Source organism: Cryptotermes secundus, unplaced genomic scaffold (genome assembly GCF_002891405.2).
Source record: "Cryptotermes secundus unplaced genomic scaffold, Csec_1.0 scaffold556, whole genome shotgun sequence".
In the NCBI taxonomy this organism is placed as follows: domain Eukaryota; kingdom Metazoa; phylum Arthropoda; class Insecta; order Blattodea; family Kalotermitidae; genus Cryptotermes; species Cryptotermes secundus.
In genome coordinates, this window is record NW_019725847.1 from 197658 (window position 1) to 210804 (window position 13147).

General features: G+C 38.8%; 1 protein-coding gene and 1 pseudogene across 1 annotated transcript in view; one reads left to right on the forward strand and one right to left on the reverse strand.

The window, feature by feature from the left end:
* Positions 1 to 11607, forward strand: part of LOC117282255 — a 49601-nt gene extending 37994 nt beyond the window's left edge. Inside the window, exons 7-10 of the mRNA XM_033751180.1 lie at positions 860 to 1041; positions 2871 to 2975; positions 7921 to 8095; positions 11536 to 11607. Of these exons, the coding sequence (XP_033607071.1) occupies positions 860 to 1041; positions 2871 to 2975; positions 7921 to 8095; positions 11536 to 11607 (534 nt within the window). The remainder of the gene's footprint in view (positions 1 to 859; positions 1042 to 2870; positions 2976 to 7920; positions 8096 to 11535) is intronic.
* On the reverse strand, positions 6288 to 6406 carry LOC111863743 (annotated as a pseudogene).
* Positions 11608 to 13147: the final 1540 nt, after the last annotated feature.

Here is a 13147-nt window from a genome sequence, read left to right on the forward strand (position 1 = left end):
TGTTTCAGCCCTATACAGAGCTATGCTCCAAATGTAGCATTTCACTAGTTTCTTCCTCAAATTTAAGTCCAATTTGCTGGTAAAAAGATTCTTCTTCTTGCTAAATGCAGCTTTTGCCATGGAAATCCTGGATTTAATTTCACTAGTACACCTTCTATCATCTGTTAACAAACAAACCAAATGAAGAAAGCAGTTTTCTGGGATTTGGCACCCTGTATACGTGGTGTTAACCGACGTTTCGGAGGAACGTATCGCCTCCATCTTCAGGGTAGAAGAAAAAATATAAGAAATCTGCAAGCGAGGAGACCGTGAGAACCGGTAAAAGCAGACAAACACAGAAAAACGCACACAAACATCCATGTCCTGAGTGGGATTCGAACCCACGATCCCGGCTTCCGAGCGAGCGAAGACAGTGCATGCCTTAGACCGCTCGACTACCGTGACCGGCAAGCTAAGGTATTATTTTCCATATAACATTAATAATTTTGAACGAGAACACATGCAGCGGGTTTATAACAAAATTGGCAACTAATTTTTTTTTTTCCATAAGAAAACATTTCTTAAGTGTGTACAATTATCCGTGTAACAAGCTCTGTAGTAAGTTTCCAGAATACAAGCTGATAGCCGCTCAGCTCCTCAGCAAAGTCCCTACTCCGATAGAACCCAATTGCTCACAAAGTTCTCTCAAAGGCCTATCACTGGACACTATTCTAATCCCCCTCGATCATATTCACACGTCACAACGTACTTTGCAAGTGCTGTCTCTGTGAAGCAGTTCCTCATGGCCGCCAGCTGCTTCCCAAACTTCTTCGGCTTTACCAGTTTTTACGTCTTCTTGGTGACCATTGCCTGCTGTCAGCTGGAGAAGCTGCGAGCGAACCTCCTGGATATCAGACAGGAATACAAGACACAAGAACAGGACTCGGGTGCTGAGACTGACCGAGAGGAAGAAGAGACCCTAGTACACACGTCTCAGGAAGTGTTCCGTCGGATGCAGGGAGAGCTCAAAGACTGCATACGGCACCACCAGCAGATACTAAGGTGCGTGACCCAAAAAATGCGGCTTAAAATGTTAAGTCAGTATAATTCAAAATGTGATTTATGTTTCATGGCTCAGACAATCCATATATTCAATTACACCTCAATGAAATATGGTGAATAAAACTCACTTTTTTTTTTCGAAAATAATGACATTATGTTTCAGCTGACCTAAATGGAAACCAAATCGAAGTAGGGGAATAAATATACGTATATCACACAAAAAAACATTGACTTCAATGGGACATACATTGTATTTTAGACAAATATTTTCTTCATTTGGTCTGTTGTTTTGAATATCAGACTCGTCAAGTGTCGAAATAGCCTTGATAAAGGAGTTGTTCATGGCAGAATTAACAAAACCTACGTTTCCATTGCGGACTTCTCGTACTAAATCCTCTGTTCTTAACGTCACATTCAGTTAATTTAATCCAACGTTGTCAAAATTGACCCTTAAAATAGCAAGGTAGACTTGTGCAGAAATGGACATTGGATGGAGTACTTTTCGATTCAGATATTTTTATTGTTAGCAATTATTAGTTTTTAAGAATTATTAGTATTATTATCAATATTATTAGAGGGACATAGATGTATTTAGAACAAAAATTCTGTCTCTTAAGTATATTTTATAGTTGCACTCTTAATTATTAATTTTTAAAATACTCCTTTGTTCAGTATTTATATGCTTTGTATACATACATTGTATTTATATTTAATTTTTTTTCTTATTGCATCATGGTTTTGAAGGTGGCATAAACTACTTTATTATCTGAGTGGTACAAGTGGACTAGATTTTGCCTTTGTATGTATGTGTTTATTTTGTTTGTCCTTTTGCTTGTGATTGTGTCAACGTTAGCCTTTGGGTTCCTGAGCTGTTAAAATTACATTATTATTATTATTGTGATTATTATTATTACTGATGTATGACGGAATTTTTATTATTATTATTATTCGTACTATTACTGTTATTGTATGAACTTTTCGTCTTTTTTATTTTGTTTCTAAGTCGTTTGCTGTTGTTTCTTTCTTATTACGCGTGCAAACTTTGTAATTTGCCTCTGGGATAGTAAGTTTCCACATAAATAAATAAGAATATATTTGAAATTGAATTTGAATTGTTATTTGCTTCTGGATATGTTCAGTTTGCATGAAAAGAGTATTAATTCACTTAATTATTTGTAAGAAATTATTACTGAAGTACAGATTTGGTGTACATTATGTGCGAGACATAACCTGAACGGCAATGCTATCATCAGACACAAAGCGCAGCAAATAAAATTCTGAAATTCAACAGCTTATGAAATATTACCGTGAAAAAATAGCATAATTACAATCTGTTATCATACAGCCTCGATTAAATTTTTGCTTGAGAGATTCTACTTCACAGATTCATGCTTCTGGCCTGTTGTTAATATCAATTGTAGGGAAATGAAAATAACGAACTTTAGATGTACTTTAATAACATAATGCTGATACCACACTTTATGAAAGTGATTGAATTTGTTTAGAAGTCTGAACGTGAAGTAGCCGCATAGGCCAAAACTTACAAAACAAACGAACTTCGTGGTTTTAGTCCGCAAGAGAACTAACTTCGCACTAACTTCGCCGAGAAGCGGCGGTCGCTCTGTTGGTATGGTTCGGTCGGCCTGTGTAAACACATATCGTAATAATCTCATAATGTCATTTTCTTCCTCAAATAAGGAAATTTGGATGAAGTCTTCAAAGATGTCCATTCTAAACTTTATTCAAAAGATACCAGGGACCCCTTATATCGTATTGGCTTTCTGACAGAGCAATTTTCTTTACAGACAAATTTGTCTTTTTTCTGACAGGTACATGAAGGCTTTGGAAGAAGCGATGAACCCAATACTGATGGGCCAGTTCCTTCTAATTTTAACGGGGATGTGTTTTGCAGCCTTCTCTTTTGCCATGGTACGGTATATATTTGTGAATTTTACCGACAGCTTTAGGATAATTAGTTCAAGTACAGGGAACATAATGCATGGTGTACGTATGAGTCGAGAAAATTAGTAAGTTTACTGCCGTAAGAAAAAAAGTGACAGTTTGTTCAGCCAGAATAGACACGCATCCTCTCTTGAGAAGAAGTCTTTTTCAATTTCGACATCTCGAAAATAAAAATCTTTACACTCTGTTGAATTAAGTACTTTCTGTTATGTCCGGGAGTTTTTAAGTTCTCTGAGGCAGTGGCTATGAGGATTACCGTCTCCTACAATATTAGGTCACGTAACCTGGTACATTGTTAATAACGTTTCGGAGTAATTTTTTGTCTCCATAGTCAAAGTAAAAGTGTGTCCTGAAGATGGAGGTAGAGTTATATCTGTTTTCTTTATTAATTCGATTCAAAGACATGCAATTTTAAATAAAATTACTAGGCCATAATTCAGTCGTTCAGGTTGATATAATGTCACTCTCTAGACTTGAACTCGAAAGGTGCTTGGTTCGAATTTTGGACAAACCAGCAGCTATCCTGACTGCGATTTTTCGTGTCTCTTTTTCTTTCCGGTCCCTCCATGAAAATTCCCCGGGGAGGGCCTCGGTTTGGCTGCGGTCGCTTCTATGTAAATACTTTCAGTCTATCCTTAACAAAATATCCTTTCATTCGACGCTACATACTGACAGGTTTAAAAATGAACTACACACGAAATATACTTTTGAGATTGAAAGTACACATGGGGCATTATGTCTGTAAGTTCCATATATAAAATCCTGCCGGACATCCGACGGAGTTCTCAACTAAAGTACAGATATTACCGAAAAATTTATATAGGCCTACATCGCTAGTTGAATCCATTTTACACTTTCATATCACGAATCTATAATCTCTATAAGTAGGTTTCATTCCTTCAGATGTAAATAAGTCCTAAGGACATGGACAAAGAAGTATTAGGGTATAAAATGAAATATAAAAGAAGAATGTTCTATACAATATATAAATATACTCGTACGTGTACGAGTATAATACTTTCATATTGTCTGTGTAGTGACTTTGTTTCTTTACTAAGCAATCACATGTAATTAATTTGTGTTTGATATTCACAAGCTAAGGCATTAATGAGCCGGTCACGGTAGCCGAGCGGTCTAAGGCATGCACTGTCTTCGCTCGCTCGGAAGCCGGGATCGTGGGTTCGAATCCCACTCAGGGCATGGATGTTTGTGTGCGGTTTTCTGTGTTTGTCTACAGGTAGAGGCCTTGCGACGAGCTGATCACTCGCCCAAGGAGTCATACCGTCTGTGTAAGATCTAGAAAAACCGAAGTGAACGGAGAAGTTCATGGAGGTATACCTAGGCCCACTGGGGCTGTAGTGCCAAGGAAAAAAAAAGTTTTAATGATAGGACGGATACAATAATCTTTCACCTTCAGAAACTTAAATGAATAAACGTAAGAATAATTAAATATTTTTACAGCGCATTCAATTTCATCTGTCTTTTAATATATTGAAGTGTTCTGCTGTAGGTTACAATATTTATGAAATTTGTTATAGGAGTATATAGATTATTAAAGACGAGTTTATAAGCATTTAATAAGAGTTTATAAATTATATATGATGTAATAAGTAAGCAATTCCATCATTTCATTAGAGTTTATTTAAAGAAAGCCTAGAAAATGTAGTAGTACTTTTGCCATTATCATATAAATTATGTTCATGATGACATTAAGGAATAAAATAGAGTAAATATTCCTGAGCAGAACAAAATAGAATTGTATATAATAGAACATAGTATAATAGAGTACACTAGAATAAAATGGGATAGAATGGGATATAATAGAATAGAAGAAAACGGAAGAAAGTTGAATAAAATCAATACAATTTCCCTTCTTATCCTCTTTCTGACCAAGTTAAAGCAATAAATAACGTTAAAATATAGTAAAAAATTCTCCATAAATGTAAAATTTTGCCTCCTGTTGTAACAAGGAAATGGATTAAATTATCAGTAAATAGAAGGTTGAAACCTTTGTTCCCAATAGACACCTTTCACAACGCCTAGGATTTGCACTTGCTGGAGACCAGAAGTTATATAACCGAAATAATTTTATGTCCATAACGCAAATGTAATTACTTGTAACTTGTGAATGTGTTCCTCAAATACAAGTCTCATTATGTATAACACGACATAAAAGTGGCCAAATTTATTGACAGCTTTCAAAAATGTGGGAGAATAAGGAAGAGAGTAGCTTGAGGCTGTAAATTTAGCGTAAGGAATATTCACTGTACTGGTTTTGGTAAGAACCATGATGAAACATGCTTTGTGCCCACAGAGCTTCGGAAACGGTTTGCATATGACTCAGGCTGTCTTGGGATACGGCGCATTCTTGGTACAACTCTACGCCTATTGTTGGTTTGGAGGAGAGCTGACTCGACTGGTACTGAAGTAGCATCCCCACAGTGCAGTTGTAGAGGGTGAAATATTCAGCATTGTTACATACAGACAAACCACCCAATCATAATATTAAACGGACCAAATATCCTTCCATAAAAATTTTTGTAAGCATGAGTTATAGATGTCATTATGCCGTTCTGGGTTACCACAGCGACTGAGTGTCCAGCGTTAAGACGTTGCGTGAAGGTACGCCTACGGGCGAGTGAAGACTTCTGTTTGTGTATTGTGTGTATTAGGCGAGTATCGATAAAATTTGCCGGTCGATGTGGATTCGTTGCGCTGACCACGCGATACCCTCTATCCGCTAGAGTTGTCACTAACTTCGCCGACAAAGGGCGGTCGCTCGGTCGATTTAGTTCGCTTGCGGACTAAAGTCACTGAGTTTTTTTTCTATCGATAATGTTTTGACGTAGATAGGAAGTGTAAACACTGTATAAGGAAGATGTTTTACAATTATTTGTGCGTGTCATTCGTGGAAGATATCTCCAATCATTGACTTCAAAAAATAAATTGATGTAATACAGGTACAAAGCAAAGTAAGTAGAGGTATCCCTGTAAAATGCCGTGGAAACCAATAGGGTTGTGAGATGTTGAGGTTCCCACAGTTTCTAGACAATCGGCCCACAGATGGCGGTAAGGTTGCCAGCCTTACGCGCTTCCACCCTTTACCCCCAAGATTATCCTGATACTCAATTCTGTTAGAGGCTGAGACGACCCCAGGGACATAGTATGGCTGGAAGGATTAGGTAAACTGAAAAAATCCACCGCATCGGGATTCGATCCCGCGACCCTCCGGCTTGTAGCGTAGTGCCTCAACTAACTACGCTACAGCGTGCCCCTAAATGAAGTGCCAACAACACGTGGTGTTCCCCAGCTGTCAACCATCCAAGTACTAACCACGCCCAATGTTGCTTAACTTCGGTTACCGGACGAGAACCGGTGTTTTCAATATGGAATGGCCGTTAGGTATGGCAAGGAATAAGAGGGAGAGAGCGGGAGAAATTGATAGTACGGACGTTTATACAGAGTGTTCAAATGTTTGCAGGCTTTAAGGGAATACGGTACTTACCAAAATGAGAGAAGAAGACCCAGTAAATATGTTTCCAAAAATTATTGTTAAATGAGACATGTGGGAGTTCTTAGGAAGTTCGCTTCTTAAGAAGAGAGAAAGAAGTTCAAAGAAGAAGTATGCAAAATATTTTAGCTTCTGAAAATGTCAGTGTTCCTCATACCTCGAGAATTTTCCACGAACACTCACTCTACCCATACTACTCGTACATCCAGCGAATGAAAGGCTTACTCCTCCTGACCATTGTGCAAGGTTGGTATTTTGCCACTGGCTTCTTGCAAAATGCGTTGCAAACATATAGTTTGTAGCTAATATCCTCTTTACTGATAAGCTAAGATTCACAAAGAACGGTATTGCAAACTTTCGTAATATGTTCTTATTGTCCTACATATGTAATTAAATTCACTCAATTTCCTCTCTAGCTCTTTATTCTCAATCACTAGAAAACACCGTAAGTAGTTAAACATTTTCTTCTTCTGAAGGATTATTACATATAAGAGCACGAATATCTCATGAGTGTTTTCCTTTTAAAAGCCATTACTTTGGTTTTATTTGTTAATAACATTATACTACAAGCAACTTTAGCTATTGCAATGGAATATTGGAATCGTAGTAGAATTTACTAGTGTGTTCTTCTAAAAAACCAGTATTAAAATAAATAAACACTGGCCAGGCATGCACTGTCTTCACTCGCTAGGAAGCCGGGATCGTGGATTCGAATACCACTCAGGGCATGGATGTTTAGTTTGTGTGTGTGTGTGTGTGTGTGTGCGCGTTTTTCTCTGTTTGTGTACAGGTAGAGGCCCTGCGACGAGCTGTTCACCCGCCCAAGGAGTCCTACCGAATGTGTAAGATCTAGAAAACCAAAGTGAACGGAGAAGTTCGTGGAGGTAGGCCTAGGCCCACTGGGGCTGTAGTGCCAAGAAAAAAAAAACACTGGTCAATTTGGAAATACTAAGAGACGAATAGCTGATCACAGTGACTGCGTGGACTAAGGCATGAAATTTCTTCGCTCGCTCGATCGCTGGGATCGTGGGTTCGAATTCCACTCAAGGCATGAATGTCTGTTTGCGTTTATTCTGTTTTTGTGTTGTTCTGTGTGTAGGCAGAGGCCTTGCGACGGGCTGATCTCCCGTCCAAGGAGTCCTACGGAATGTGCATAGGATTAAGAAACTGAAAAAGGGACCAAGGTGAAACAAAGGGCTGTAGAGTCATTATAATGATAACAGACGAACACAGGTAAGTGTATAAGTGTCCAATATCTGGTGATGGCTTAATGAGCTGACTGTACAGTGTGCCCATACTACAAGTTGTGGTGATTGAATAAAAGAAAGAAAAGTAAGGTTGAAGAAAACTATTCAACAAGAAACCCTTCTCTTGTATTTGCTAGTATGTTAAATTACCGTTAACAGAAAGGGTGAAATGTTGCAGGCAGAGAGTGTGAGGGATGCGGCCTGGAGATGTGACTGGGTGGGGATGCCTGTCTCTTTCCAGCGCTGCCTCGTCTTCATCACAGCCATGGCCAGCAAGGGGTTTACCCTCACAGCTGGGAAATTCGTTCCAGTGTCCAGGACCACAATGCTCAATGTACGCATCATTTTTTTTACTTCACGCAAAGAATGCAATGCCTGACTCGATCTAATATTCATAGTTCCTGGAGTTTCGTATTCCGACTTACTCACTCATGGAGATAAGTCCTTCTTGAGAAGCTGCCAATTGTGCAGCCACTCAAGAACTTCCCAGCGTTTTATCTAGTCCGAAGGTTCAAAGTGTTCACAAGAGCGCTCCAACGGTCCCTATACTGAGCCAGATTAATCTAACCCATACCATCCCATCCTATCTCTCTAAGATTCATTTTAATACTAGTATTTTCCACCCACCTACGCCTTGGTGTTCCCAGTTGTCTCTTTCCTTCGGGCTTTCCCATCAATATACTATATGCATTGCTCTTCTCCTCAATTCATGCTACATGCCGTGCCCACTTCATCCTCCTTGCCTTGATCATTCTAATTATATTTAGACAAGAGTACAAGTTACGAAGCTCCACATAATGCAGTTTTCTCCAACCTCCCGTCATCTCATCTATCTTCGGTCCAAATATTCCCCTCAACACGCTGTTCTCAAACACCTTCAGTCTATGTTCCATACCCATACAGAACCACAGGCAAAATTGTAGTTTTTTATGTTCTGATTTTTATGTTTTTGGACAATAGGCGAGAAGACAAAGTATTCTGGACTGAATGGTAGCAAGCATTGCCCGAAATCAACCTCTTAATTTTTTCCTTAACCAGGTTTTGGTTCGTTTATCCACAGGATCCGTCCAGGTATGAGGCTTCGTTTCGTATTCCAACAGTTTCATAAATGTAAGATTTGAGGCTTTCACGGAGGTGACTATGAAGAAAGCAGTCCTCTGGGATTTGGCACCGTGTATATGTGGTGTTAACCGACGTTTCGGAGGAACGTATCGCCTCCATCTGCTTTTACCGGTTCTCACGGTCTCTTCGCTTGCAGATTTCTTATATTTTTTCTTCCACCCTGAAGATGGAGGCGATACGTTCCTCCGAAAGGTCGGTTAACACCACATATACACGGTGCCAAATCCCAGAAGACTGCTTCCTTCAGTTTCATAAATATTCATTTTTCTTCTCACTACGTTGTCCGTAATCGAAATTCGTAAATCTACAGCAGAGGTATGACATGCCGACAGACGGACCTATATATTCTGCATTTCCATAATTCTCAATAATATTGTATTTAAACACCCTACAGCATCAGTTGATCACTTGGCATATACGTATTGATACACATACATAGACCTCCAGTCCGGCTTCACAGGTTACTGATTGAATTACAACTTAGTCTACATTTTCATGTAGATTTAACGACATGTTTCGGCAACACAAGGACATCATGAGTTACATATGACTGCATGCCTAAATAATTAGACCGTAAGATGGCGAGGGCTGTTGTCAGATATAGAGTCGACAATACGTAGATGTGGTTTGGATTTGAGAATGGATTCATTGACCACTTAAACACACGACTTCGAACTACAAGCAATTACACCGCCACCGCTAAGCTCCACAATTCACAAATCACCACAACACCCGCTAAGCTATCTCCATCCCTCTGTATTCACCAGCCATTCCCAGGCAACGGCTTCTAACAGCGGAGATTCTTCAGCTTCATGCGCTCAAATCCTCTCTTCACAGACTCCCATACAGAACAGATTACTGACCATCGATTGACTAAGTTCCAACCTTGTCTCTTTCTTATAACATCTCTGTATGGATACAGCAGGAAACACAGATATTTCGTTGTTACATTCGTGTCTGTTATTGCATGAACGTGTTTACCGAGCCGTTGTCCAGAAACGGCCCTGATATATCTGCCCATCTAGCTGTTGCTGCATAGTAACGGATCTACACGCTGCAATACAAATCAAATATGTACCTGGAAAAATTTAATATACAATTTTTAAATTAATTAAGAGACACACACTGGCGACCGGAAGACACGTAATTTTACAAAAAAAAAATTAGTCGTTTCTTCATAGTTATCAACGATGCTACACACAAGGATTCAAATTTGACGAAATTATACACAAGTTACTTGTTATCAAATTACACTTTGGTCACTTCACAATCTCTACAAGCACACACGTGTTATATTTCAATACTGTAGTGTTAGACACAGCAGAACACATTCTGTTGAACAGTGATTTACACAAGATTACCGAATAAAGTTGGATTTAGCAGAAGACTGTCAGCAACTGTTTGTTCTATATAGCAGTCAAAATAAAGGTCTTCAAGACCAATATCGAAACTGAGTGTCTACTGTCGAGCGGCCGAGTTCCCGGAGTGGATACTATTATATCTTTTGAACTCAAAAACTGTCTTAAATTAAATAAATTAACATAATATTGTCATGAAAGGGAGTAGAAGGTGTTTGGACATGAGATTGAATTTATTGACCGCTTTAACAAACGACTCGTGGATACAGTTAATTATAGTGCCAACGCTGATTTCCACACTTTAAAAAACACTACATCACCCGCTAAGTCTTTTTAGTCTGCTGTCTTCACTAGTCGTTCCCTGGTAATAGCTTCTAACAGCTCTCACTTCGTTACCAGCTGGCTCTCAGCTGCACCGACTACATCTCCTTTTCACAGACTCCCTTACAACCGACTGTGAAATCTTCAGAGTCAGAGTCAGAATCAGAGTCAGAGTTCCTTTACAAGAGATGGGAAACCGCCAAGCAGTTCATGTTGGTAATAAACACCTTGAGATACATGACCGCTAATTTTATTTTCCAAATGAACATTCGCGATTATAGTCCTTATGTAACATCCTCTCTGACGAGAGGATGGGTCTGTCGTTTACCATATTTTACTATCTCAAATTCGAGACCCCCCCCCAGTACCTGGAGGCATAGGTCCCCATATTTCCCCCCGGAACAGAGTGGCCCGGTTATACCCCAAGGCACTGGGCTCCCTTTTCTTCTCCTCCCACGACTCGAGAGTCTCTTGCCCCAGTTGTCCTTATATCTCGATATAGACCGCCTACAAAACACCGTTCATTGTTGTACTTAGTCGTTTCCTGGGGAACATGTTTGTTTGCGAAAGCGTTGCTTAACAACGGCTGCCTATACTTGCATATTAAGAATCTGCTGCCCAGCAGCGGATGTTGTTTCGTTGTTTCTTTCGAGGTCGTTACCCAGTAACGGGTACCTGTCCGAGTATATGCAGTTACATTCAAATTGGTTCTTACTTTAAGCTTCCCTCATAGTGTCGTCCTCTCATTTGTTTCCGAAAAGAGAAATCAGTCAACAATTTGGAGTTATGCATGTTATTCTACCATGTCCCAATTACATGAACCATAGAAAACAGTCGCTCTATAGTTGACGTTTGTTTACCGAGCCGTTGCTTAGCAACGCTCTGTCCATCACGTTACATTATTTTAGTGCCAATTTGTCTGTCCTGAACCCTTTTTATTGAAGATTAAGTGACTGCTTGCTCATGTTCTCAGGTCATCAACCAGACTTTCTCGTATCTAATGTTCCTAATGCAAGTGAAAGACAAGGAGAAAGAAGATGCATGAGCTATCGCGAGGCACACGCTGAGGCGCTCTTCTGATTGCACCCTGCACTCTTTCACGTTCTGCAGATAGTAAAGTGGACTTTCCAAAAAACGATGAAGACACAAATACAACTATAACTATACTTCCATCTAATTATCTTCCTTTTCCGTGTATTGTAACATTACTGCGCTGCTGAGCGATCATAACAGAGTTATTATCTGAAAACCTGTAATTGTTCAGGATATATCAAATTTATATTGCAATCAATTTATAATAGATTATTTTGAATTGTTTCATTTTTGGTCCGTTACACTATCAATCACAAAGTCAATAGAAAGTCCTTCGAGTGTAACAATGTTTTTNAGTGTTTTCATGTGTTTGTAATATGTGCCTCTGATGATGGTTTTCTTAAACCGAAACATGTAAGGCAAGTGAGATAAAGAAGTGACCTAAAAACATTGTTACACTCGACGGACTTTCTATTTATTTTATAATAGATTAATTTTTTTTAATTTTATAATTGATATTTGTTGTTGATTAGCAGCGGCGTTCAGTATAAATTGTATTATTTACACATTAAACAGTAATTTTAATAGAAATGTAATTAATATATGAGTATGTTGAATATAATTATTATTCCTTTGGAAATTCTTCCAAGTAAACAGGCCATTGCCTTTTCATGAGTGACTTAAAATAAAAAATAATTAATATTTGTCAGTAAGTCACACTAGTAAATGACCAGAGCCACTAAGTCCAATTTAGAAATAACTAAAATTAAAATAGTATAATTAATATAATGTTTGTCGCCAGAAGTAGATTGGTTACCTTAAAAGATTTTACTTCGTGGAGCTGCGACAAATTTGTTTCGCATGTAAACGTCAAGAACACGTGTTTACTCTGCCGACACCTAACCATAAGAGATGTTTATGTCGTGATGAAACTTGATAGCCAATGTAAAGAAAGTAATTGATTTGTCGGTATAAAATCTAAAGACTACCTCAACTTAAAAATTAAAACCAATCAGAGGACAACTTTTGTGAACAAAGTCAGTTTGAGTTTTCATAGCGTCATAACGCTACAACAACTAAGACAGTCTCTTTCAAGTTCTTGAAATGGCCGGATGTAGGCGCTTCATCTCCATTAAACAGTCAGCTTAAAGAAAGCAGTCTTCTGGGATTTGGCACCGTGTATATGTGGTGTTAACCGACGTTTCGGAGGAACGTATGGTTCTCACGGTCTTGTCGCTTGCAGATTTCTTATACTTTTTCTTCTACCCTGAAGATGGAGGCGATACGTTCCTCCGAAACGTCGGTTAACACCACATATACACGGTGCCAAATCTCAGAAGACTGCTTTCTTCACAGTCACCGCCGTGAAAGCCTCAAATCTTACACAGTCAGCTTAAAGTTTTCAAAACAGACAGGGGTAAATTCTTTCTTAAGATTTCAAAGCGTAAAATTGCAAACACTGTCATCAAGCACATTTTAAGTTGAGTATTATGATTTGTAAATGTGTGCGAGTAGCAGTGAAGCAATACATATTGACTGGGTAACTATCAAAG